Raw genomic sequence first — 25,713 nt, 5'->3', positions numbered from 1 at the left:
ACTTTATAATCATTCATTGCGTCTTATTTATAATCACTTAAAGATAATTGCTACGATTCTTATCCAGTTTAGAATGCCAATGAAATAAAATTTCGTACGGCATTCACTTCACCTTGCGCTGGTACAAAGAAAATATAATCAACTACCTCTGTTAGCAAACAAACACAAAAATCTATAAACAAGCAGGAACAACAACCACAACAACAACAACAACAACAACCGGCCTAAGAAGTGGGTAAACAAGTTATGTATATATCGCACTTGTTACGTTAAAGCGTAACAACTCAAAATCTGAACATTTTCAGTAGAGACGAAAAACTGTTTCCGTAAATATTAATAATATAGGTATTACAAGGGAAAAAATATGTAATTGCACGAAAATATCATTAAAAACAATATAACGGTTGTTTCGTTCTTATTTGTTTAGTAGTTGCGCTAAAATAACAAATTTTTGAGTTGTTACTCTTTTCCTTTTCTTTTTGAGTTGTTACGCTTTAACGTAACAAGTGCGATATGTAAGTACCAGGCGGCAAACTTGGTTGCCAGAGTGGAACGCTTGTGAATGTATGAAAAAGTTAAAAGCACCAATAATAATTTCGAAGTAGAATCCGCAGAAGCAAACACTTTGCAAGCACGCGGCAATGAGAAATTGAAAAGCTGGCGTTATTCGTATTTTTATCATATTCGAAGAGTATTTCTTTGAAATTTTCATTAGAGATTTAGCATCTCCTGGCTATTCGACTCATTTTTCGCTTTTTAATTTATAAAGCCCAAATCTTATTTGAATACCAATAGAAATTGTGTGGGCAGGTTCACCAATTTCTATACTTCTATTTATCAATATACATACACAAAAATGTTCAAATGTATGTATATAAATGCATACAGGTGTGTTTATTAAGCTAAATTTTTGCTCAAAATTGAAGAACCGCACATAATTCGTAGTGTAAGCTTTTGATCGAAACTGCATCTGCTGCCGCAATAACAACAACTCCCAATAAGAAATTATGCAAACGGTTTATCGGCAATTAAGCGGCATTTCTTCAAATACTCATGTTTCAACTTTGCAATACTTCACTCACCAAATTATTTGTTTATTAGAATACCACACGTTTGTCTAAAAATTGCATAATTCACAAACCTTTTCGGTTACACAATTACCGCAAAATGTATATAAATGTATGTAAATATATAAATTCGTGATGTCCACGCTAAGGCGATTTCTCCATACGACAGCAGACGACGCGGCAAAACGAATGTAAACAATGGAATGAGTGTTCGAAATTCGAACCCAGATGTTTGCCGAGAGCAAAAGCTTTGCCAGATGTACAGAACATTGCATATTCTCTCGAAGCATTTTAAGATAAACTGAATGAAGCAAAAAGTCAAGACTGATAAAAAAGGAATTCAGTTTAGGAAAAATAAATGGTATATTTTGTAGCGCAGACAGTTAGCAGAGTTAAAGCTGATTTATGAACGCGCATACTGAAATATTTAACTGACCGACGCTAATTTTGTTCATTTATCAAACAGTTTTGTTTTCATGTGGATTAAAATTCTATAAATTGGAAGAGGAACTCAGCAGAGCATCCAACAAATAGGTATAAGCGCCAGGTATATATGTAGGTATTAATAAATATATCTTTAACTCTAATGTACATTTAGAGGGCTTAATGCAAGAGCTAATTTTCACTAAAGCCGTTGCCTTCAGCAAAACGTGAAGCTGCAATTAGTGCTGCAGTAGCCATAACGGCATAGCCGTAACCATAGCTCCAACAGTACAGCATTTCTCGATTGGTCATACCGTAAACATAAAAAGTTGATATTGAAGTAGAATTAATGACAATATTTGCACTTTGTCATGAAAACACGGATAATTTTCCACTAAGTCAACTAATTTTTCGATGTTCATTTCCAATATTCAAATTTTTATCAAAAATATCAAAACAAATCTAAAATATTTCACTGCTGATAACGATTACGGGGAAAAGCCAAAATTATTTGATGCGGTACCTATAAGCGGCCGCCGTAGTCGAATGGGTTGGTATGTGACTACCATTCGGAATTCAGAGAGAACGTAGGTTCGAATCTCGGTGAAAGATCAAAATTAAGAAAAAGTTTTTTCTAATAGCGGTCACCCCTCGGAAGGCAATGGCAAACCTCCGAGTATATTTCTGCCATGAAGAAGCTCCTCATAAAAAATATCTGCCGTTCGGAATCGGCTTAAAACTGTAGGTCCCTCCAACATCAAAACGTACGCCACAAATAGGAGGAGGAGTTAGGCTAAACACCCAAAAAGGGTGTACGTTCCATATTATATATATAATATATGTATACCTATAATCGTTTACAGTAATGCCCATATGTTTGTTCAGTACAGCTGATTGCTATGGTAGCGTTTGTGGCTAAGGTTCGGCGCCACTAATTAAGGGTAAACGAGTAAAGGAGAAGGGCACGGAGTTGTGTCCGCTCGGAAAAGATATGTCTTAATTTGAAAGAAGAGAAATCAAATTATGTGGCTGTAATTAAAATGTGCGAGCCACAACAAATAACTATTTGTTTCATTCAAATTCATTTATTTCAGTTATGCACTCCATTGTTTTTGTTAAGTAAGCGAAATTAATAAGTTTCTGGTCGGTCATATTTAGTTTCTTCTTCTTCCAACACAAATTTAAATGGAATAAATACGTAAAACCTTAAAATCAGCTGTTTTGCTTGTCGCTGTCGAAGGTATTTATGAAAGCGGCTTTACATTTGCGGACAAAAAAAAATTCTTTACATCATCAGTGTGTGCAAACTATGAAACAATTACAGGCAGCGGAGTTGCCCTGTGTGAACGACCGCATAATACAAAGCTCAAGCAACAAAAGTTTCCCAGTAAAAAAAAGAACAAGGTCTAGAAAAAGCCGATTTGAGTGCTTAACCCTCCATAGACGTTTCCCCAACAATTTACGTGTGCGATTTTGGGTGATTCTTTGCACTAGAAGAAAACCAATGGCATTTAACCCTACTCGAACCACATGAAGCAACTATATATGTACATATAGATGTAATATAATAAATTCATACTTGAGCAGCATCAAAGCTTTTCCTCGCGTTGAACTTCTCTTGTATTCTTGTAGTCAGTTGTAATATAAAAAATCCATACTTGAGCAGCACCAAGGCTGTTTATCCTCACGTTGAACTCCTCTTGTATTCTTGTAGTCAGTTGTAATACAAAAAATTCATACTTGAGCAGCACCAAGTTCATCCTGACGTCAGGTAAAAACTGTTGATCCGCTGATTCATATATGCTAAATTTCAATTTTTCGGATAAATCATGTAACATAACCTAACCATTGGGTTCTGATATCCAGTCATTTTTGATACTACAGACTCTTAGCAGCACAAGTCTGCGTACTTATATACTGTTTCAACGAGTTATTGTTGTAGTAGCAAAGCATTACCCATACGGGTACGGGGAGTGTGCTGGAGTGACAGTCCTTGGCAGTTATATAGTAAATCCGGGTTTTTCCGGTAACTGTCGGGGGGACGAGTGTAACACAATAATGCTCTATCCAGACCTTGAAATATTGCTAGAAATGCCGAAATACCTACACTAAATATTATTTAAGATAAATATGTAGATGTTTTCCTAATAAACCAATCGACTGTTATGGGTAGATCAGATTTGAATTAGTGTGAATAGAATCGCGTATCTCACTAGTTTGCACTTCTAAAATCTGCTATATTCTTGTTCTTCACCAGGAAGTATATATACATATATGTATATAATTGGCCGAGCTCCTCCTCCTATTTGTGGTGTGCGTCTTGATGTTGTTCCACAAATGGAAGTACTACATCAACCAGGAAGTATTACATCAACTAAATTTCCGCAAGTTTTATAAGATCCGCTAATGCCGAAAAAACGTGCAAATACAAAATTTGCAAGTTTTCGTTGATTGAAATTATAAAATTGTATAATTGCTGAGCCTTTCTGCTATGTATAGTTGTTGTTATTAACTTGCTTTTGATTAAACTTTCTTACTAATTATTTGAAATTCCGCGTGCGAGAACAGTTTTCAAACTGTTACAAGTGATAAATTTCTTCTTCTTCTTCAACTTGGCGTTCCCAATATGCTTTTCTTTACAAGTTTCATGCAAAATGTTGCTTTGTGCAAAAAATTTGAAAAATATTACATATTCACTTCTAGAATATAACAAAATGCTATTTCAAATTTGTGCACAATATTTCACTAAAAATCGTAACTTCCAAACCAATTCTTCGCAAATATATGTATGTACCTATTCATCGATTACCGAAAACTGTAATCAAGCTGTGAACCGCCCGCTACTTTGCCATCATTGAGGTTATGTATCTTAAAACGTGGTCCGCCACTGTGTTTGCACAAGTGTTTTACATTCTTCCAGCATTTATTTGCCAATACGTGTCATGTGTTTTGAACACATGAAATGCCCACTAACCAATATATTTCCAATAATAACTACACATTTATAAGTTTTTTTGTTTCACTTCCAGTAAAAATCAAAGATTTCTCTTTATTTCAAACATGTTACACTTTTCAATGTAAATTTTCCGAAACACGCCCAAATATAATACTTTGTAGCGAAATCTTTACTTGAAGCATTTCATGTCAGGTTGAAGCTTGTAAAAAAACCTGCAAGAACATAAAAGAATGTTAGTTTTGCTTTATTTGGAGCGCTAGCGCTCCGTAAAGTGTCATTACAAATGCTTACATTCTTCAGGGTCGTCAACGTTTTACTTGGACCTCGCACGCATCTTCCTGCGCTTACGCTTCAACCTCCGCATACGCTTCTTACGCCACTATAAATAAAATTAAAGGAAAAACACACAATTACAAAAAATTCGCCAGTTGTAGTTTTTAGCACAAACGCCAATAATTTAACCACGTGTGTGTATACAGAAATTCAAAGCAATGGCGGCCGGCCGCAAAAAAATTCATTGTTCTCATTTACTATTAATGTTAAAAGATGTATTTCACACATTGTTTAGTTGGAATATTGCGCCGTGGTATATTTATTTTCATAAATACTTAAAACACTTTTTTCACTTATATGCTTATATGAGACTTTACCTTAGCTCTCATATTTGATTCTTCACACGAAGACGGTTCAAGAGAGAAAGAAATATGAACGGAAATTTCTTTGCTAAACTGCCTTTTGTACCATCAGCGGTGCCAACGTTGAAATATCGATCGCATGCGCTGAATCGCTGTATTGCACAGGGTTGATTTGTTTGTAGTACCAGTAGGTGGCGCTGCGGGTATTATGTTCGCACAGGAAGTTGATTGAAACAGATTTTAGTTAGATTTTATTTTGTCAAATAAATTATTTCAATGACTTTTTGCTTATTGTCTACTTATTTTGGGTAATATTTCAGAATTACTGTAAACAAGTAACCTTTGCTTTTTTTTCATTTTAGACATTTTGTGTGGTGTCGAAGCGATTTCGCAAGAATTATATACACCGTTTCACCGGCACCAAGAGCCTCTTCCTATTCCATCCATGGAGTACAGCGCGCCGTGTCTGCGTTTACATAGCAACGAATCAGTTCTTCGACTACTGCGTCATGGCTACTATTTTGTTCAATTGCATTTTTTTAGCCATGACCGAAACTGTGGAGGAGGCTGAGTAAGCATAACTGAAATAAAAGCCCAACTTCTATATGAGTAACTCAATAATATAACCGTTTCCTGCTGTATTCCCAATTGCAGATACATCTTCCTTGCGATTTACTCCATTGAAATGGTCATAAAAATCGTTGCCAAAGGCTTCCTACTCAACAAGTACACCTATCTGCGTAATCCATGGAATTGGCTGGATTTTGTAGTCATCACAAGCGGCTATGCCACTATCGGCATGGAAGTGGGAAATCTAGCCGGTTTGCGTACATTTCGCGTATTGCGCGCCCTAAAGACTGTTTCAATAATGCCAGGACTCAAGACTATCATCAACGCACTACTGCACTCATTTCGACAATTGGCCGAGGTCATGACTTTAACCATTTTTTGCTTAATGGTCTTTGCACTATTCGCACTACAGGTGAATAATACGAATGAGCGAATTCAAACATTTCTTTTGTAAACATTTTTTATAAATATTCGCTTCAAAACAGGTATATATGGGTGAATTGAGAAATAAATGCGTGAGAAATCTTCCAGACGATTGGGTTAATACCACAGATTTGGAGTGGCGGAGGTGCGTATAAATAAATATTGCTTGAAAATTTCTTCGCTAAATTTTTATAAAAAAAAAATTGTATTAACTTGACATAAATTTTTTTTTTTCAGCTGGATCAACGACACAGACAACTGGCTCTACGATGATGATGAAATGCCAATGCTATGTGGCAATTTGACCGGTGCACGTCACTGCCCTTTTGGTTACACTTGCCTCTGTGTGGGCGAGAATCCAAATCATGGTTATACGAATTTCGATAACTTCATGTGGTCTATGCTAACAACGTTCCAGTTGATTACATTAGACTATTGGGAAAATGTGTATAATATGGTAAACCTTAATATTTTTAAACACAACTTTAATTTTTACAATTTACAATTTACATACACCAATAATAAAAGAATACAACACCCTAGAAGACAGCTGACTATCATATAAGTACGCATATTATCAATATATCAATATATCAATCACTAATTGCAAAAGTGCTGAGTAATTTACTCATTTTTGTGCTAGCCATGGGAAAAAATTTTATGTAATCGAAATCGAATACTGCTCAAGTAGCAGCTATGGAAGTAGTAGTAGGGCAACAAAAGTGAGAGTAGTAGCGGTACCTGGAGTACACATGATAAATTTCGCAAGTAGCGCTCCGACCGATTCGAAGTTTTATGCTACTATTCCAACTCGAGAGAGTACTGCACATGTTTGTTTGACTAATACTCTGAGCTACTAGCAGTAACGAAACGTTGCTTGGAGCGGAGTAAAACAATTGAGCGCGCGTTTTGCGTTAAATGCTCCACTACTCATCTGTTCAAGTTCAGAGTAGTAGCGAGAGCAGAACAATGTTTTCTGTAATTTCGCTGCTATGAAGTAGTCAATGCAAACCCTGAATAAAATATTTGTAAATTTCTGCTGAAAGTGAATTGTCTTGAAGGCAGCAATCAAATATAAAAAAAGAAACGAATATAACTACGTAGAAATATGAAGATAAGTATGAGTATGAAAACAAAGATATAAATTAGGTTTAGGGACCCTAAGACGCAAAAGAACGCAAACTTAACTCTATCCGGAGTATGAAATATCTGGGAGTCATCCTTGATAAAACCTTGACATCACAAATTAAGCTTTGAGAGGCTTTACGATAAAAATGGGGCATGTCGCCAAAGATGATGTCATGGTGTTATAGGACAATAATAGTGTCAATGATAAGCTTAGCTGCTTCTTTGTTATGGTGCCCAAAAGTAGACCAAATTAAGACTCAGATGGCACTTGCCAAGGTACATATATAGCGTAGCGGGCGCACACAACGGCTTTAGGAATGGTCACTGGACTCATTCCACTCCACCTTGTAGCCAAATGGATGGCAGTTAGTGCAGTTCTAAGGTTTTTAATCTATTTCATCTTAAAAAAAGGCAATCTTACAGGGCCTCTAAGAATTCTGGGTTCAATCCTGAACTCTCCGTGCCTGACGGTCTGCGACAAGATGGTAAGAGAACTAGAATTCTCCAAGAATTTCAAGGTGGTGATGAACAGTGATTGCTCAGCGTGGAGACATAATGAAATATCTTTAAAACAAGGTGCATAGGTAAGGTTTACTGATGGATCCAAAAGGGAAGACGGCAGTGCCGGGGCTGAAGTTGTTGCACCACACTTCAAGAAGGTAACTGCAAATGGGCAAAACGACGTCCATTTGCCAGGCGGAGGTTCACGCCTTAGATTATATTAGATTTGTGGTTGATTGGACAAGTCCAAGCACTCAGTCAGGAGGCCATTGTACTACACCCGGATAGAATTTAATAGAACGAATAGAGATAGAAAAGTTAAAATGTGGGTGGTAAGACGGAAAAATTAGCTTGAGGTCACTCTTCCACAAATCTCTTGGATTCATTCATGAATCTTAAGAGATCGGGAAGAGGAAAAGTATGCACCTTTTACGTCTTAGAGCTATGTGCCAGGTAATGCCTTCGTAAAGGCACGCGTGGTGTCAATATCAGCGTTCTCTCTGACAGTCAATCAGCTCTTAAATCGCTTCTCATTTCAATTAAGGTTGGTCTGGGAATGCTTTAAAATTCTCGAAACTCTAGCATAAAGAAACTTCGTTACTCTGATGTGGGTGATGTGGGTACCGGGACATGAGGGGCACGAAGGGAATGAAATTGCGGACACTTAGCGAAAAAGGGTGCAAACATTCTCTTCATTTTCCTGAACTTTTCTGCGGGATAAACAATAGCTTCAAAAGTGCCTTTTTGCGTGAGCGGAAACAAGGAGGCCAAATCGAGTACTGGAGAGCTCAATTGGGGCATGCGGCAATCGAAAAAACTCATTGATCCAGAACGTATAAAGATAGAGGCAATCCTTAACCTCAGCAGAAAAGTCTTAAAACTCAGCTTTGAACTATACACAGAACTGCTGGCAGGACATTGTAAACTTAATTACCACATGCAAAAAATTGGTGTGGCAGAAAATGACGCTTGTAGACTCTGCAAAGAGGCACAAGAAACAACAGAACCCATTTTATGCGACTGCCTAGCAGTGGCACGACGCAGACTAAATTACCTGGGAAACGGAGTTATACAAGATGAAGTTCAAAATAAACAGACTGGCGTGATAAAAATGTTTTTGATCTCGCCATTTTTTTAATGAGTTAGTGCGTTGGAAGTTCCATCCCTAGCTGACTTCTAGTGAAAGCTTGGTGACATTCGGTTCGGTGGAAGCGAAGTTATTGCGTGTAAAGTATCAGTATGTTTGTGTCATCGGTACAAAAATGGGTTTCGAACGAAGGGCTAATATCATATTTCGTTTTAAAATCGGTGAATCCTTTACCGAAACATTTGAATTGATGAAAAAAGTCTGTGGCGATGATTGTCTATCTCGTGCCAGAGTTCATGAGTGGTTTACACATTTCAGAAATGGTTGTGAGGGCATACAAATGTAAATGACAACGAACACACGGGCCGCCCAAAATCAGTAATCACCGAAAACGCCATCGAAATTGTTCGTAAATTTATCAAAAATGAACCGAAATCATTGTTGAAATTCATGGAATCGGGGTGGAGTATCTCCAAAACATCGATTTATCGCATTTTAACTGATTATTTGGGCTTACGAAAGGGATATGCACTTTTCATTTCGCGCGAGTGAACTGAGGACCAAAAATTGCTAAGAATTCAACATTCGAAAGACCTCATTAAAAGGCGAGAACTTCCTTTACAACATTGTATCTGATGATGAAACGTGGTGTTTCCAACATGAACCTGAAACTAGGCGTTAAAGTGCCGAATGGAAGGTCCCAGATGAGCCACCACCCAAAAAATTGCGTTTGGAGAAGTTAAAAATCAAGACGCTGCTCATTTATTTTTACGATTCCAAGGGAATCATCCACAAGAAATTCGAGCCAATGGGCCAAACCGTCAATGCAATTTTCTTGGCGTTTTGAAGCGTTTGTTGCACCGCATTCGTCGAATTCGCCCTGAATACCGCGAAGAAGGAAGCTCGCGCATATTGCATGATAATGCACCATCTCATCGATCCACTCTTGTGACTGATTTTTTGACTAGAAATCGTATTTTAACCATCAATCACTCAACGTATTCACCTGATATGGCTACCTGTGACTTCTATCTATTCGGGAAACTGAATTTGGCCATGAAAGAAAAACGTTTTGCGTCCGTAGAGGCCATCCAAAAGGCTTGTACCGACATCCTGAAGGGCATTCCGATCAATGTCCTGAAACACTCTTTCGAAAAGCTTTCAGATCGCACAAAACAGTGTAACGAGGCCAGAGAGGACTATTTTGAATAAATAAACTCGAGATTATCAGTACAAAGCTCCTATCGTTTCTATTTTAGCTCAGTCTTGTTTATTTTAGACTTCACCTTGTAGATCTAAACAGCCTGGTAAAAATTAAGCCTACTGCAGTCTTTATTTAAGAGCGTAAAACTTTTACTTATGCCGTTTTTCCGTTTTTTGTTGCAATTTCAGGTCTTGGCTACATCTGGTCCCATGAGTGTGTCATTTTTTACCGTGGTTGTGTTTTTTGGCTCATTTTATTTAATTAATCTAATGTTAGCCGTAGTTGCATTAAGTTACGAGGAAGAAGCAGAAATCACAAACGAAGTGAGTTCATAAAAGTGACACAAATCGTAGAAGAAAACTAGGAATTTCATTCTTATTTATTTCCATTATTTAGGAACGCAAGAAAGACTTATTGGATCATCGCGATGATTCAACCTTTAGCTTTGACCCGTCCGTTTTAAATGTTAAAAAATTAAATAAGAATAACAAAAAGAAGATCGATTCACGTAAGGGCGTCTTACTAGCATCGTACAGCAAAAAGAAAACGCGCAGAAAAAAGGTGAAAGGCGTCAAGGAGGGTGGCAATAGTAATAACGATAGCAACGGAAATGGCCAAGTAAAGTTGACTTTTCGGCTTTTTTTTCAAATATTTACATTCTAATAAAACTAAATTTGCTTTATACAAACTTCCACAGAATAAAAGTAGATCCGTTACGCCCAGTCCCGGTCAAAGTCCGCGACACAGCAACGCCGAACGTCCCACACAACTACCATTGCAGCTCTCCACTGCACAGCAGCAGCAACAGCAGCAGCAGCAATTGCTGCCACCCCCCATTGCACCACAACAACAACTACAGCAACAGCAACAGCACAAATCACAACCGCAAACACCACAAGCGCTCACACCGAAAGAGGCGCAGACTGCTCGCACACGCATTTGCTTCCAAGAAGATGGCAATAAAAATCCAAATATGTTATATCCATCCGATAACAAAGGTCAGTTGGTGCCTGGCAGCCGTCAGGCCAGCTCCAATTCGGGTGGTGTAAATCGCGAGTCATCGCAAGATGATTCCGGTGTGGTGGACGATCATGAAGAACAGGAAATGGGTACCGAAATGGTGAACGTATCCACAGTGGAGCTGCCAAATGAGCTGACCTCAGTGACGTTGGCTCTGTCGCCACGCGAGGTGCGCCTCATCAAATGCAATGGCAACATTGCACGCATTAAGAAGCATAACATTTATGCGCTGCATCAGGAATTTTCTTCGGAAATTGTGGTTATCGGTGAGTTGGCAGAAAACAGACGAAGGACGTTTAGTGTTGATAGTTGAGAGTTAACGTTCAACTTTATACGGGCAGTCGCTGTTAAATATGCAAACTTGGGTTAAGTTTTAACATTTTTTTTTCTTTTCAGATGATCTTCCCGATCGTAATTGTGATAGATGCATACAGTGCTGCGTCAACTATGAGGGTTGGCTGCAGTTTCAAAATTGCTTATATAAGGTAAAAAAAAATAAAAATAAAAAATTTGGATGCTAAATTTATATGTTAAGGGGTTATACACGAACAGAAGGCCGAAAAAAGCGAATTTTACAGAATTTTTTCTGAGAAAACTTTTAAATTTATTGATCTAAAATCTTTTAACTGTATTTAAGACTTAGTATTAGTAAAAATATTTATTTGGAAAGGAGCTACAGCTGATCTCCAGGAGCTCCTCTCAAAAAAGACGTTTTGCGGGGACCACTAGATCTCTGAACTGGATCCTCTGAAATTAAAAAAACCCAACAGATTTCGTTAAAGTAATGTTAAATCTAGTAATAAATCGAAGGAATAAGCAAAATACATTTTTTTTTTTGACAAAATGGCGGATTCACAAAAAAAGAATCGATTTTTCACCAAAATTTCGGCCTTAAATTGTTTATAAAAAAAAAAAAATTATCGGTGTGAAAAAACCTTCGATTCATTACTAAAAAATATACAGGGTGCGCCATCTTTTATGTCGGTATGTAAACGCTGAATAACTTTGTCATTTACCAACCGATCGACTTCAACGGACATGTTTTCGATGGTTCAATTCAGTACAATTTCAACAATGGATCGCTTTACACCGAAACAACGCGCTGAAATAGTGACGCTATACAGCGAAAATAGTCGTTCTCTTCTTCTAACTCAACGCGCATATCGCAAAAAGTATCGCGGCAAACAGGCACCGTCTGACAATACTATTCGTCGTTTGGTTTCGAATTTTTTTGAGCACGGGACAGTAGGAGTTCGTCAACATGCCGTTCATCAACGACCAAGACGTTCCAATGAACTTGTTGAAGCAGTGAGGGCGAGCGTTGCCCAGGAGCCAACAGTGTCGTATCGTCGTCGGGCTCAGCATTTTGGCGTCAGTGAAACCACAATGCGGCGCATAATAAAGGATGATTTAAATTCGTTTCCGTATGAAGTGCAATTGACATAAAGAATATCGCCGACAGACCGTTCACGTCGCTTGGCATACGGCCAAACAGTCGCTCGAATGATTGACACTGAACCCAATTTTTGGAAGCAAAATTTGATGACTGACGAGGCACATTTTAACCTCTCTGGCAGCGTGAATAAACAAAATTGCCGATTTTGGGGAACTGAGTATCCACACGAGATCCATGAAACGCTATTGCATGACCGGAAAGTAACTGTTTGGGGCGGCATTTGCGCTAAAACCATCATTGAGCCATATTTTTACCGAGAAAACGAAACGGTCGATGGAAACCGATATCGATGGATGTTGGCTCATTATGTCTGCGCGCAAATGCGTGCGAAGGATTCAGACAGTTACTGGTTTCAATAATACGCTGCGCCATGCCACACTGCGAATGCAACAATTGAATTTCTGCAACGAAAATTCGCGGGTCGTCTAGTGTCGAAAAGAGGCGACATCGACTCCCAGATCACCTGGCTCAACCCCCCCGGACTTCTTTTTGTAGGGTTATCTGAAAAATAAGGTTTATGCCAACAAACCGCAGACTATTGACCAGTTTAAGGCAAACATTTGTGCCGAAATCGACGCTATAAAACCCGAAATGCTTGACAAGGTGATGACAAGCGCAGAAAAAAGATCGCAGTTTGTGTTTGCTAATCAAGGTGGCCACTTGGTTGATATTGTATTCAAAAAATAGTTTTAATAAATTGTAAATAACGAAACGAAATAAAAATACCTCACTTATACAAATCAGTTTTTTTTTTTTTTTTGTTTTTCAAAGTTATTCAATGTTTTCATACCGAAATAAAAGATGGCGGACCCTGCACTTAAGAGGCTCGTGTTAAAATTTGAGTCTAATCGGTTTAGGCGTCTTCGAGTAATGTTGGTCACCGACTTTGAAAACACCATTTTGAGAAAAAACGCGTTAAAAATCCGGCCTTGTACTTTCCAGCACTCTGAAAGGCCTTTCAAATTTGTGTATAACTTCGAAAATATTCACCGGAACGATATTAAATTTTCTGTGTGTATTCTTAAATAAAGGTTTTTCCAATGAGAGGTGTTATTGGAGGTCTTTTCCCCTAAACGATCAATGGTTTCGTAGCTTGTGTGGCACGTAGCGCCGTCTTGTTGAAAATAAACGTTGTCCAGATCCAGCCCGAAACATTCAATTCCGGCCATAAAAAATCGTTAATCATCTCTCGATAGTGCAATCTATTCACCGTAACTGTTGCGCCAGCTTCATTTTCGAAAAAGTAAGATCCAATGACTCCGTCGGACCATAAACCGCACCAAACAGTCACACGTTGAGGATACAGAGGTTTTTCAACAATAACTCTTAGATTTTCTCAGCCCCAGATCCAACAATTTTGCTTGTTGACGAAGCCACCGAGGTGGAAATGGGCCTCATCACTCAAGTTGATTTTTCGATGGAATTCCGGAACGTTGAAATGCTTGAACAACGATTCAATCAGCAAACACACGACGTTGTTGATGATCGGCCGGCTTGAGTTCTTGTGTTAAATGGACTTTGTAAGCCTTAAGACCCAAATCTTTATGAAAAATGCGGTGTAATGACGTTTGTGGAATGCCACAATGCCACGATGGAGAATGGACAAACCTGGGTTTTCTTGAACACTTTCGGCTACAACAGCAATATTTTCGGCTGTTCTTGAGCGACATGCACGGGTTTTATTCTTCACATCACTAACTTGTCCCAACAGCTCGAATTTTTTCACCAATTTCTGTATTGCGGTCCGACAAGGTGCTTCACGATGAACTACGAATTTTACGAAACATTTCTGCCAAATTTTCACCATTTTTATAGTGAATTTTAATAATTTCGTCTTTTAAGCGCGAATCGTTCAATTTTTATTATTGGCGTAGTTTCTAGTTGTCAGATATCAAAAAATGACAACTCCAAAAGTGACATTTACCAAAATCGCGGGCTATTCAAAATAACACCTGCTATTGGAAAACCCATACATTAAGAAAAAAATTAAAAATTAAAAAAATCGTTTTTCTGAAATTTCTAACTGTATGTTATATAACCTAACCCCTTAACTGAAATTTTTTTTTCGTTTCTTGTAGGTGGTGCGCGATCCACTCTTCGAATTAGCTATCACACTTTGCATAGTATTAAATACAGCATTTTTAGCTATGGAGCATCACGGCATGAGTGAGAACTTTCGCAATGCGCTAGACATAGGAAATAAAGTAAGTATTCTAGCATTGGCAGCGTCTTCAAGTAGTGGAACATTAATTTTATTTTTCATTTTTCATATTTCGTCTGTTCACCAGGTTTTTACGTCTATTTTCACATTCGAATGCATCATTAAATTAATGGCCTTGTCGAAAGATTTTTTTCTATGTGGCTGGAACATATTCGACCTGATAATTGTGACAGCCAGTTTATTGGACATCATATTTGAGTTGGTGGATGGTCTCAGCGTGTTGCGTGGCCTGCGATTGGTGCGTATCTCGAAACACATACAAATGTATTTTAAATTCTTAAACCTATCCTTTGCTCAACAGCTCCGCGTGCTAAAACTCGCGCAATCATGGACGACAATGAAGGTCCTGCTCAGCATTATTATATCAACGATAGGTGCTTTGGGTAATCTAACCCTAATTTTAGTTATAGTTATTTATATTTTCGCTGTGATCGGTATGCAATTGTTTTCGAAAGATTACACACCCGAAAAATTCGATCCAGACCCAGTGCCAAGGTAAGCAATTGAAACTATTGGGTTGGCAACTAAGTAATTGCGGATTTCACTCTTAGATAGCCTCAGTTAAATTTTTTGGTTTGCAGACGTAGAACAAATATAAAACACATTTTGTTATTTGAAAGTTGGCAATTCAGCTGTTAATCAGTAAAAAAAGTTTTTCGATCGATTGCGTAGTTTTCGTTTGGCGTTCGCTGAAAAATGGAAAATCAAAAGGAATATTTTCGTCATATTTTGCTTTTATATTTCCGCAAAGGGAAAACGCATCGCAAGCTCGTAAAAAGTTATGGTGACGAAGTCTTAAAAGTTTCGTTCTGGTGATTTTTCATCCAAGGATGAAAAGTGCTCTGGTCGTCCAGTTGAAGTTGCTGACGCCCGAATCAAAGCAATAATCGACTCGGATCGTCTCAGCACAACACGTGAGATTGCAGAGAAGCTCCATGTATCCCATACACGCATTGAAAATCACTTAAAACAACTTGGCTATGTTCAAAAACTCGATGCATGGGTTCCTCACGAACTGAAAGAAACGCATTAACAGCTGCGATTTGTTAAAGAAACGTGATGAAAATGATCCATTTTTAAAACGACTGATATCTGGCGGTGAGAAATGGGTTATCTACAGCAATATCAAGCCGAAAAGATCATGGAGCAGGTCAGGTGAACCAACTCAAACGAGTGAGATTACAAAGGAATTGACTACTTTCAACTCTTACGACCCAACCGAACGATCAAATCTGATGTCTACATTGAACAACTAACAAAAAGTATTGTATTCCATCATGACAATGCAAGGCCACACACATCTTTGAACACTCGGCAAACATTATTGGAGCTTGCTTGGGATGTTTTGCCACATCCACCATATATCCCTGACCTTGCACCATTTGAATCCTTTTTGTTTCGATCTTTACAAAACTCGTTGAATGGTAAAAATTTCAATAATGATAATGATGTCAAATCGTACCTGATTCAGTTTTTTGCTAATACAAGCCAGAAGTTTTATGACCGTGGGGCAAACGGTCACTGATCAAAATAGGCAATACATTACAGAATAAAGTTATTTAGTTCCATCAAAAAATTTTCTTTGACTTTCTAAAAAAAATCCGCAATTACTTAGTGGCCAACCCAATACAAAGAATTTCGTGAAATAGATACTAAATTTTTTGTAATTTATTTGTAGGTGGAACTTTAATGATTTTTTCCATTCGTTTATGATGATTTTTCGCATATTGTGTGGTGAGTGGATTGAGCCTCTGTGGGACTGTATGCGAGCGGAAGAAGAGGTAAGCATAATTGTTTTTTTTTTCAAAATTTTCGTTATAGGAAAATAATTATTGTCATATTATTTGCAGCAAGGTGCCTCTTCATGCTTTGCAATATTTTTGCCAACTCTGGTTATGGGCAATTTCATGGTGCTAAATTTGTTCTTGGCGTTGTTGCTCAACAGTTTCAATTCGGAGGAGTTGAAATCGAAAAAAGAGGTAAAGTATAGAAAAATGTCACGCATAAAAGTACCCATTTGATTAGCCGAAAAAAGTCCAGTCAGATGTGCGCGTTTACTGTGTTTTTTCTTTCTTTATAAATGTGTATGTTTGTGATTCTTTATAAGAAAAAAAAAACCAAAATAATTATTTTTAAGCAAATCCTGAATTATAAAATTCGCTTAAATCGATTGCAATTAAATACAAACAAATGTTAAGCGATGTCTTCGTTGTGTGCTAAAAATGACTTTTAAAAATCCTAATTTTAAATGACAAAAACAAAAAAGTGTTTGTTAGTTTTAACAAGTTATATTGGTGTTAGTGCAAAATATACAACAAAAAAAAAACTAAATTATTTTAATCTAAATTCCATGGATTTAAATTATCTAAAAGCTTTGCATTGACAAATTTTCATTTGCTATTTAAATATTTTTTTTTGTTTTAGCTGTGTGCGTGTGGGTTATTTACTTTTCAAAATGCACTTTGGTGTTTAGTTATAAAATAAGAACTTCAAAACGATATTCAAACACTAATTTGCACAATACATTGAAAATATGAAATTTTGTTTTATTTATTTTTTAATTTTGATTAATTTTCTTTGAAATTTTTAAAATTTGTAACTTTTAAGGGGTTAGGGGTAGTCAGAGGCCCTAAAAAATTCTGATTTTCAATCGTTTTTTTTTTTGCTAATCACTAAAGTCACATAACATTAATACATCATGGAGCGGCAGGCTAATCACCTACCCTGCCAGAAAGCAAAATAGATTAACGAAACCAATGCAAGACTGAGTCTTGTCGCGGTCCTATGCTCCCGAAGGAAAAAAAATACATCCTTTAACTTAAGCGAAGTTTCAAAAAAAAAATTTATAATTGTGAAAGTCATCACTGTTTGTGTAGCGCCCGTTTCCCCATAAGTCTCTTGCGGTGATCATCACAAGTCCTTGGAGATTCATCTAAAATCAATCGGACAAGAGAAATTAGTTTTATTAATAGATAATCTTGATAATCTTGTGCCTTTTTTCAAAATTCACAATATGATGGCCTTAGGAAATATTTTTCAGATTTTCGAGAAAAAACCGACAATTAATTTAAAAAAAAAAATCAAAATTTTGAGAAAAAATCCTTCCATCAGGCACGAGTTTTTATGTTTTTCAAAAGCAGTATACATTTTATTGAAATTTACCAAGCGTCTTTTAAGTTACAGTGATCACCAGTGCAAAAAACTTAGTTTTGAGAAAAACGCATTTAAAGTTTTGCTATCGAGCTCCGGACCTCCCGAGCGCCCTTTGTTAATTGTTGAATAACTCGAAAAGTATTTATCGGATTCAGTTGAAATTTTTACACAATATTTTTATATTATAATATACTTAAAAAAATGCAAAAAACAAAAAATCCAATTTTTTGAAAATTCTGACTACGCCTAACCCCTTACAATGTATTTCGAAATTAATTCATGCTACTCAATTAATTTTATTTCAACAAAGCTGCTGTGAATAATAATAATGAAAAAAAGAATGGAAAGTAGAAAAAAATACATTACAAAAAATTATAAAAAGATTTAAGATAAAAACAATTAATTATTTATGGTCCGGTTTCACTAAACGGTTTCAAAATTTATTAGGCTGTTAAAATTTAAAGCTTTACAATTTCAATACGAAGCTTTAGTATTAGTTTGGGTGAAAATAAATCAAGAAATCCATTAACTTCGCGGTAGATGGCCGTAGTGATCGTAGTGATGATGAAAGTATCGACCAAAAACTTTAAGTTACAAAGAGAGCCGTTTAAATCTTGTGGTCTCCGAGGTTAGGTTAAGTGAAATGGCTGCCCTTGCTGGGGACCCACTTGGACAAATATTTAAAATATGTCCGCTGTGATACCATACAGAGGGAGGGGAGCGAAACAGGAGAGGGAGAGGAACCAGACAGAATCCAGGACATAGATTAGAGGAATTGAGGATGTCGACCAACGAGTGGCGATTTACGTTTGTGTTAACCGCTTCAGGCGACTGATGAATTTCACCAGGTGTGTGATATTTAAACTCGCAATATACGCAGGTGTAGCAAAAAAGCGAGAGTTCACATGTTTAAAACATTGCCCAACGAGAGCAGGGCAGCTGAGAAGAAGGATGATGAGATCATTCCACCTCGTCCTCCAGTCAGCTTCTGCAGGAAGGACTTGAAGCAATCCCAAGTCTCACAGCATGGAAACCTAACGGGCAGTGTTCGGTGAGGATATCTACCAAATTTGATAGCTGTCGCTTTGTTAGCCTTAGAAGTTCTCTCGAGCGTCCCTGACCAACCCGCAGCCAGAAGGATTTGGCGACTTTTCACGTTTGCGCACTAGCCCAGCGCTCGCTGAGTTGACGCGAGGCCCATCCTTCCAGTAGCGGAGCACTGGTTCTTAAGGGAACTCCAATCCTCTTATATTGCGATGAAGCCGTCTCAAGGGTCCCCTGTCTGGCCAACTTATCGGCCCAGCAGCTTCCCTCTATGCCGCTGTGACCGGGAACCCAAATGAGTCTAATATCGAAGTCCTCCGATGTAATCGAACGCGCAAATAGCGAGCCCAAGGCCCTAATTGCTGCTTGGCTGTCGGAGTACATATTTACCTTCTTTACTGTAATTAACGAAGCGAACATCCAATCCATTACTTCCTTAATTGCGGTTACATCTGCTTGAAAAACACTACAGTGATCCAGACTCTAAATTTGAGCTCGAAGGGGAGCTCTTCGCAGAATACTCCCCCACCAACACTTCCGTCCAATTTCGTGCCATCCTTAAACACATTTGTATACCCTGTTTCCGAAGGTTGCGTCCTGCCCCCTCTTTCCTTGAAGAAAGTATATTTTATTATTATTTATTAAACTTATATTAAAAACTAAATACGAATGATATGATTGTATGTGTGGTTTTTTAACAATTTAATCCCGTTCATCCTCAAGTAATGATTTCTGGCTTCTACCGGGGCAATCTTGGAATATATGGCCAGTCAGAATGTGTTGATGTGTGTCAATAGCGTGGCCAAGACGTAGCCGCGAGAAATGTTTTATTTGTGTTCTCCATACGCCGGTGGGATATTGTGGGGGTATATACTCTCGATTTATGGTAGTGTAGTGGTGGTGGGTGTAGTTTAGCCACTCTAGTTTCGTGCTGGTGTTGAGATATCGTTTAATTGCTGACGGAATATATCTCCTTCGCATGTGGGATCTTTTTTTTCAGTGCTAAGGAGGCTTGATTGGCCGCACTGTCTGCCATCTCGTTTCCGTGAATTCCTATATGGCTTGGTATCCAAACTAAGTGTAAGGTAGCCTCCTTGCCAATGAGCGTATCTCTTATTCTGCTAATTGCGGATGAATTGGATAGAGGGCCTAGAACTGTTTTTAGAACAGATTTGCTGACGGTACATATGAGAGTTTTATGGTCTTTTCCGAGGTCAGGCTTCTAGCATGACAAACGACGACTGCTTCTACAGTAAAAACAAATGCACAGTCCGGCAAAGTTTGCACCCGTAGAGTGCCTCCATTTCTGTCAACCACAGCAAAGCTGGCTGGTACGTTTCAGATTTTGAGCCATCTGTGAACCACAAAGTCCAATTGTCAGCTTCATAGTATGTCTTGCGCTCCTCGAATATAGAAAATAGTGCTTTGGGTGATGTAGTTTTTTTTTGCAAATTTTGATAGGCTGAGGTCACAGGATGCTTTCGTTATCTTCCATTGTGGGTTTTTTGCTTGGTAGTTTACCATCAGATTGGATAACTCTAGTTTGTTGGCGATTCCAAATAATTGATGCATAGCAGAAGTAACTTTTTGTGAGCTTTTGGATCGGTTTACATTTGAGATGTTTTTGTCGATGATTGAGATGGATGGGAAAAGAAGTTTAGGGAAAGTTTAGGTGAAAGTATATAAAGAACTTGGAAATGAAAAAAATTAAATGCGAATAAATATTTTCCATTTCAAGTACGCTTTGCTGTATTTAATTTTCATATATCGTTTGAACTCAATTTTTTTTTTGCTTTTTTTCAATCTTTTAAAATATTCACATACAAAATATCGTTTGCTTTCTTGTTGTATAAATGAAAGTTTACTAATTTAATTTCATATATTAATTTTTGCCTAAATGTACAGTGTGTGCAATAATTATAAGATACTTACTCTACATACTGTATAACTCACCAATACATACCCAAGCATTGTGCTAATATACACACTTTTATGCAACACTCAAAATACATATACATACATACACATTATGCGCATTTCTATAAAATATATGCCTACAAATATATATCAATTACAAATACATTTTTACAATTATAGCAAAAGTTGCGAAAGAGTAACTTTTCACTGTTTGAATTACGGAGAGATGTTTCAATACTTTTCGCAGTAAAATAAAAATTTGGCACTGGAAAAATACCAAAAAGAAATACTAAAGTCTCTGAACCAGAGAACTGCAGCGGTGTAATGTTACTGCTTGCACACCGCTTCAATACTCTGTTTTTCTATAACTGAAACGCAAAAATTCCACAAATAAAATTTCAAGACCACTACTCATACTCAAACGCCAAGTGATTTGAGCTCAAGCATTCATTTCCATGACGGTCAAATGCAAAACCTGCTCTCTTTTTGTTCGACCTTCACAGTACATTTTCAGAAAAACTGCACGCATTTGAGCGGAAAGCAAAAGAGCGGTGTGTGTGCTGATCAATACCGCTATTACCGCGATTGTTGAGTGTATGAATATCTCGCATACTCGGGTGTTAGATTTGAAAGCAATCGTATATTCAACTTCGGCTAAGCGGTGTGACGTGTGAAATCTGTCAAATGAGAAAAACACCGCAAACACCGCGTCGTCATCCCTTGCAAATAGTGAGATTGTCTGCAGTATAATTCATAGCAGCGCACGGAAAAAAAGGATTTTTATACATACATATGTATGTATGTAGCAGTATTTTTAAATGAAAAGTTTTTTCTTTATTGAAGCAGTGATATTATTTTATTATATTATTGTATATTACTATTAATTATGACAGAAAATAAAATGAACTTTAAAATAAAAGTTGAAAACCAAATTCATTCTTTTACAAATTACTTATCGTACAAAAACAAATAATAATTTTTCTTTTAACTTACTTCTAAAGATACTTATGTATAAAGATATAAAGAAATTTTCTCATCTTTTAAAAATAAACATATAATCACATGCACACATTAATATACATATCTGCAAGTAGAGTGATTCGTGCCCTTTGTTAATGCACTGCCGACGAAAACAAAGATAAAAAAAACATAAATAAGAAAGTGGACTCCTTCGAGTGCTAATCATTTATGTATTGAGTGAGCGCGCGATGGCATAGATATTTTTTAGCGGTACTCTTTTGCTTGTGTGTTATGATCTATTTGGGCAGGCGGTGTTTTCAGTATTTTTGTCATTCGGTAGCGGTCATATGCAGCACTGCATAGCCGAAGTGATCGCACAAGCGGTAGTTATAAACGAAGCAAAGACTGAACAAAGAAAGACTCGGATTTACAAACGATATACATAGAACATTTACTGCTCTGTTGCGGTTCTGCTCAGCGCAAACACCGCTTAGTTTGCGATGGTCATACATATTGATACCGCTTTTTTTGTGAGTGGATCGCAAGTCAGAAAAATACAACCGCTTGCAGTTCTCTGCTCTGAACTGTTCAGCTGTCCACTCATGCGTAAACATGGCACTCCAGTTGTACACGAAGAGATTATACAACTATGATAGGCGTGCCGATGGGACATAGCCCAGTAGCAGCGTATGCTTGTTAGCGGGGAATCTCGGACAGCGTGGAATGCAGGAAATGTAGGGAGCAGGGCTCAGGGCAAACTGTAGAGCATCTCCTTTGCGGAAACAGGCTTAAGGGGGTATTTTGGTCTAGACGCCTTAATATAAGGTATTTTTTAGAACTAAGATAAAAAAAATGAAAACAATTTTTGCTATCCATTTTTTATGGTTATTATTAATATTGCAAAAGTATACAAAAAAATTAATAAAAAATAAAAAGTCGTGGAATTACAGGCCGGCGGAGTGGGGGCTACATAAAAAACGGTGATCCATGGTTGACATGATTCTAACCCTCATAGTGATCTAAAACAAACAAATTAAAAAAAATCCTCATTAGTTAGGATGTCGCTATCGGATTACGCCAAACCAAAGAAAAAAAATCACAAAATGGAGTCAACTTGAAAAAAAAAACATTTTTTTTAACCTCTTTTTTACCTTTTCAAATTTTTTAAAAACACTTCAAACTTAAATTTTTCAAAATCCGAGGTAGTCGCGATAGACAGATGTATAATAGAAAATTCTTATCAAACGTCAAAGCGATCGCTCAAGTAGAACTTGAGATATCATGACCACCATCTCAAAAAAGTAGTTTTGAGAAAATCGCGTTTGAAGGTTGAGCAACAATTCCAATAGAATAACTTAGATCATAATATTATATTTACTACTCACTCTGGATTAATCGGCGATATATTTCCAGTTATATATTATAGAAGTATAAAGTATATATATATTTACAGAATAAATAAAGGTTGCGTGGGATACAAAAGATTTCCTGGAAAGAACGAGTCCTCAAGTCGTCCGGTAACATCTGCCGTTCATTGTGCGATTCGCTCCACTTGGCCGGCTTAGACGCCACGTCACAAAATCCGCTGTATCTCGATTTTCTCAAATTTCTAAACCAGAATACCCCCTTAAAATATCTAGGGCACCACAGTTTGATAAATGGGAAGATATCTCAGCAGTAGGTTGGAAAATTCATAATAGAAAGAAGCACCACGCGAGTTGACTCGACATAACTAATGAGCTCCATCTGGTATCGCTATGGACCGAACCGTTCTGTGCGTGAATGCAAGTCAACCAGTTTAACCTCACCTAACCCAACCACTGAATGGGTAAAAAGTTAGAAAAAGTACAAGGAATCTGCCAATTTCGATCATCGGTTTCTGTTTCTCCCACTGGAGCATAGGGCCTCAGTAAAACACTTTCATCTGATTGCAAGAAGCTTGATTTCACTCCAAATTTTTTCCTGACGTTTCAATTTCCTTCTGGACAGTTCTCCTCTGAGATATTTTTGGACGGCCAACCTTGCGAGCACCTTGTGGACTCCAATCCAGTGCTTGACGACAGATTTCATTTGAGTCCTTGCGAAGCGTATGCCCAATCCACCTCCACTTTCGCAGTTTTATCATGTGAACTACCGGCTGCATTTTACATAGATCGTCCTTGCTTATGGTGTTGGGCCACCAGATCTTCGATATCCTACGAAAACATCTGTTCACACAGCTTTGAATTTTATTTTCAATCCAATTATTTGTGAACCAGGCTTCCAATCCATACAAGAGTACTGATAGTACGTTTGTCTTAAAGATCCGTAATTTTGTATGTGCGCTGAGGATGCTCGGAGACTAGATAGCTCGGAGTTGTGCATCTGCGCCGTTCGCTTTAATTATTCTGGCGATAACGTCTAGTTTCTCAATTATACTACCCAAGTAGGTAAAGGTGTCAACGTTCTGAATTTGATCACCATTTAAGAGAAACGGGCGGCGAATTTTCATGGCTTTCGTTTTCTCTTGATTTATTTTTAGCCCTGCATTCAATGAGTTTGAAGACAGATCGTTAATTTTGTTCTGTAAGTCAGTGTGTTTGACGGAGAGAAGGCATATATCATCAGCGTCGGCAAGGTCTTCGAGATGTTCATAGAAGTTCCAATAAATACCTCTCTAAAACAAGGAAAACCAAATGCGGGTCCCGATAGTTCTAAATTTTTATCTTGTTCGTAAATTTGACCGTAAGCGAATTAGAATTGACTTTTTTTTATAAGAGAAGTGCATTTTAGCCATTATACTGATTACACCAGTTAACAACCAAAACCGAACGCCTTTCTACCAACTACTTAGTGGAAAATTATCCGTGTTTTTGTGACAAAATGCAAAAGTTGTCATTAATTCTACTTGAATATCAGAAGCTTATGGTTACGGCATGACTAATTGATAAATGCTGTAAAGTTGCGGCTATGGTTATGGTTACCGCTATGGCGTTATGGCTCCGACATCACTAATTGCAGCTTCACATAGCCCAGAGCAGACCGGGTAAGGATTGAATTCTTGTCGTTTGGTTATCATTGCACAAATCCATAAGTAAAAACAGTCTCAGGTGGTTGTCAAAAAATGCCCACAGCTGAGATCGCTTGATTCCATAAGGCTCTTTTATGTAAGATGGTTGCATAAAAAATAATAAATTTCCTAGAAAATCGCATCAAAAAGTCTAAAAAATTATGTAAAAATTCAAATAGCTCTTAAAAAAAAAGAAAACATTATTATAGCTAAGAAATATATTAAGGGGCTAAGGGTAGTCAGAGGCCCGAAAAAATGATGATTTTAAATGATTTTGTTTTACTAGTCAATTGCTTTATTTTACAAAAATAAAAACATAGCATTAATACATCATGGAGCGGCAGGCTAATCACCTACCCTGCCAGAAAGCAAAATAGGTTAACGAAACCAACGCAAGACTGAGTCTTGTCGAGGCCCTATGCTCCTGAGTGGAGTGAACAAAGCAAAAAAAAAAAATACATCATTTGACTTAAACTAAATTTCAAAAAAAAAAAAAAATTACACACAGTATAAATTTTATTGAAATTTGCCAAGCGGTTTTTAAGTTACAGTGATCACCAGTTCAAAAAACATAGTTTTGAGAAAAACGCATTTAAAGTTTTGCTATCGAGCTCCGGAGCGCCCTTCGCTAATTGTTGAATAACTCGAAAAGTATTTGTCGGATTCACTTCAAATTTTCTCACAATATTTCTAAGGTATTATACTTTAAGAAAATGCAAAAAACAAAAAATTCAATTTTTTGAAAATTCTGATTACCCCTAACCCCTTAAAACTATTTGTTATTGTAAATTTTCCAAGTCAAAGATATTTTTTTTTTTGTCGTTTTTAATGTTACCATAAAATTCTAATTTGGTACAGCAGCCCCGCCACTACGCTCAAGTAAAAATATCTAACCCTCA

The 25,713-nt window shown here is 37.3% G+C and overlaps 1 protein-coding gene and 1 long non-coding RNA gene across 2 annotated transcripts in view; one reads left to right on the top strand and one right to left on the bottom strand.

Moving 5' to 3' along the window:
- Positions 1-4,491: 4,491 nt before the first annotated feature.
- On the bottom strand, positions 4,492-5,207 carry LOC128868088 (uncharacterized). Its single transcript, XR_008455060.1, has 3 exons — positions 5,097-5,207; positions 4,738-4,825; positions 4,492-4,658 (listed from the first exon to the last, which is right to left on the bottom strand). It is a non-coding gene; the product is annotated as an uncharacterized LOC128868088 (long non-coding RNA).
- Positions 5,208-5,447: 240 nt separating this feature from the next.
- Positions 5,448-25,713, top strand: part of LOC128868087 (sodium channel protein 60E) — a 95,702-nt gene continuing 75,436 nt past the window's right edge. The window contains exons 1-13 of the mRNA XM_054109820.1: positions 5,448-5,652; positions 5,736-6,063; positions 6,137-6,219; positions 6,312-6,531; positions 10,183-10,317; positions 10,391-10,612; positions 10,692-11,280; positions 11,411-11,499; positions 14,549-14,674; positions 14,759-14,929; positions 14,993-15,186; positions 16,370-16,472; positions 16,542-16,670. Coding sequence (XP_053965795.1) covers positions 5,591-5,652; positions 5,736-6,063; positions 6,137-6,219; positions 6,312-6,531; positions 10,183-10,317; positions 10,391-10,612; positions 10,692-11,280; positions 11,411-11,499; positions 14,549-14,674; positions 14,759-14,929; positions 14,993-15,186; positions 16,370-16,472; positions 16,542-16,670 — 2,451 coding nt within the window. The 5' untranslated portion in view covers positions 5,448-5,590. The remainder of the gene's footprint in view (positions 5,653-5,735; positions 6,064-6,136; positions 6,220-6,311; positions 6,532-10,182; positions 10,318-10,390; positions 10,613-10,691; positions 11,281-11,410; positions 11,500-14,548; positions 14,675-14,758; positions 14,930-14,992; positions 15,187-16,369; positions 16,473-16,541; positions 16,671-25,713) is intronic.

This window comes from Anastrepha ludens, chromosome 6, assembly GCF_028408465.1.
Source record: "Anastrepha ludens isolate Willacy chromosome 6, idAnaLude1.1, whole genome shotgun sequence".
Classification (NCBI taxonomy): Eukaryota; Metazoa; Arthropoda; class Insecta; order Diptera; family Tephritidae; genus Anastrepha; species Anastrepha ludens.
This window is presented reverse-complemented; position numbering and strand designations above follow the sequence as displayed.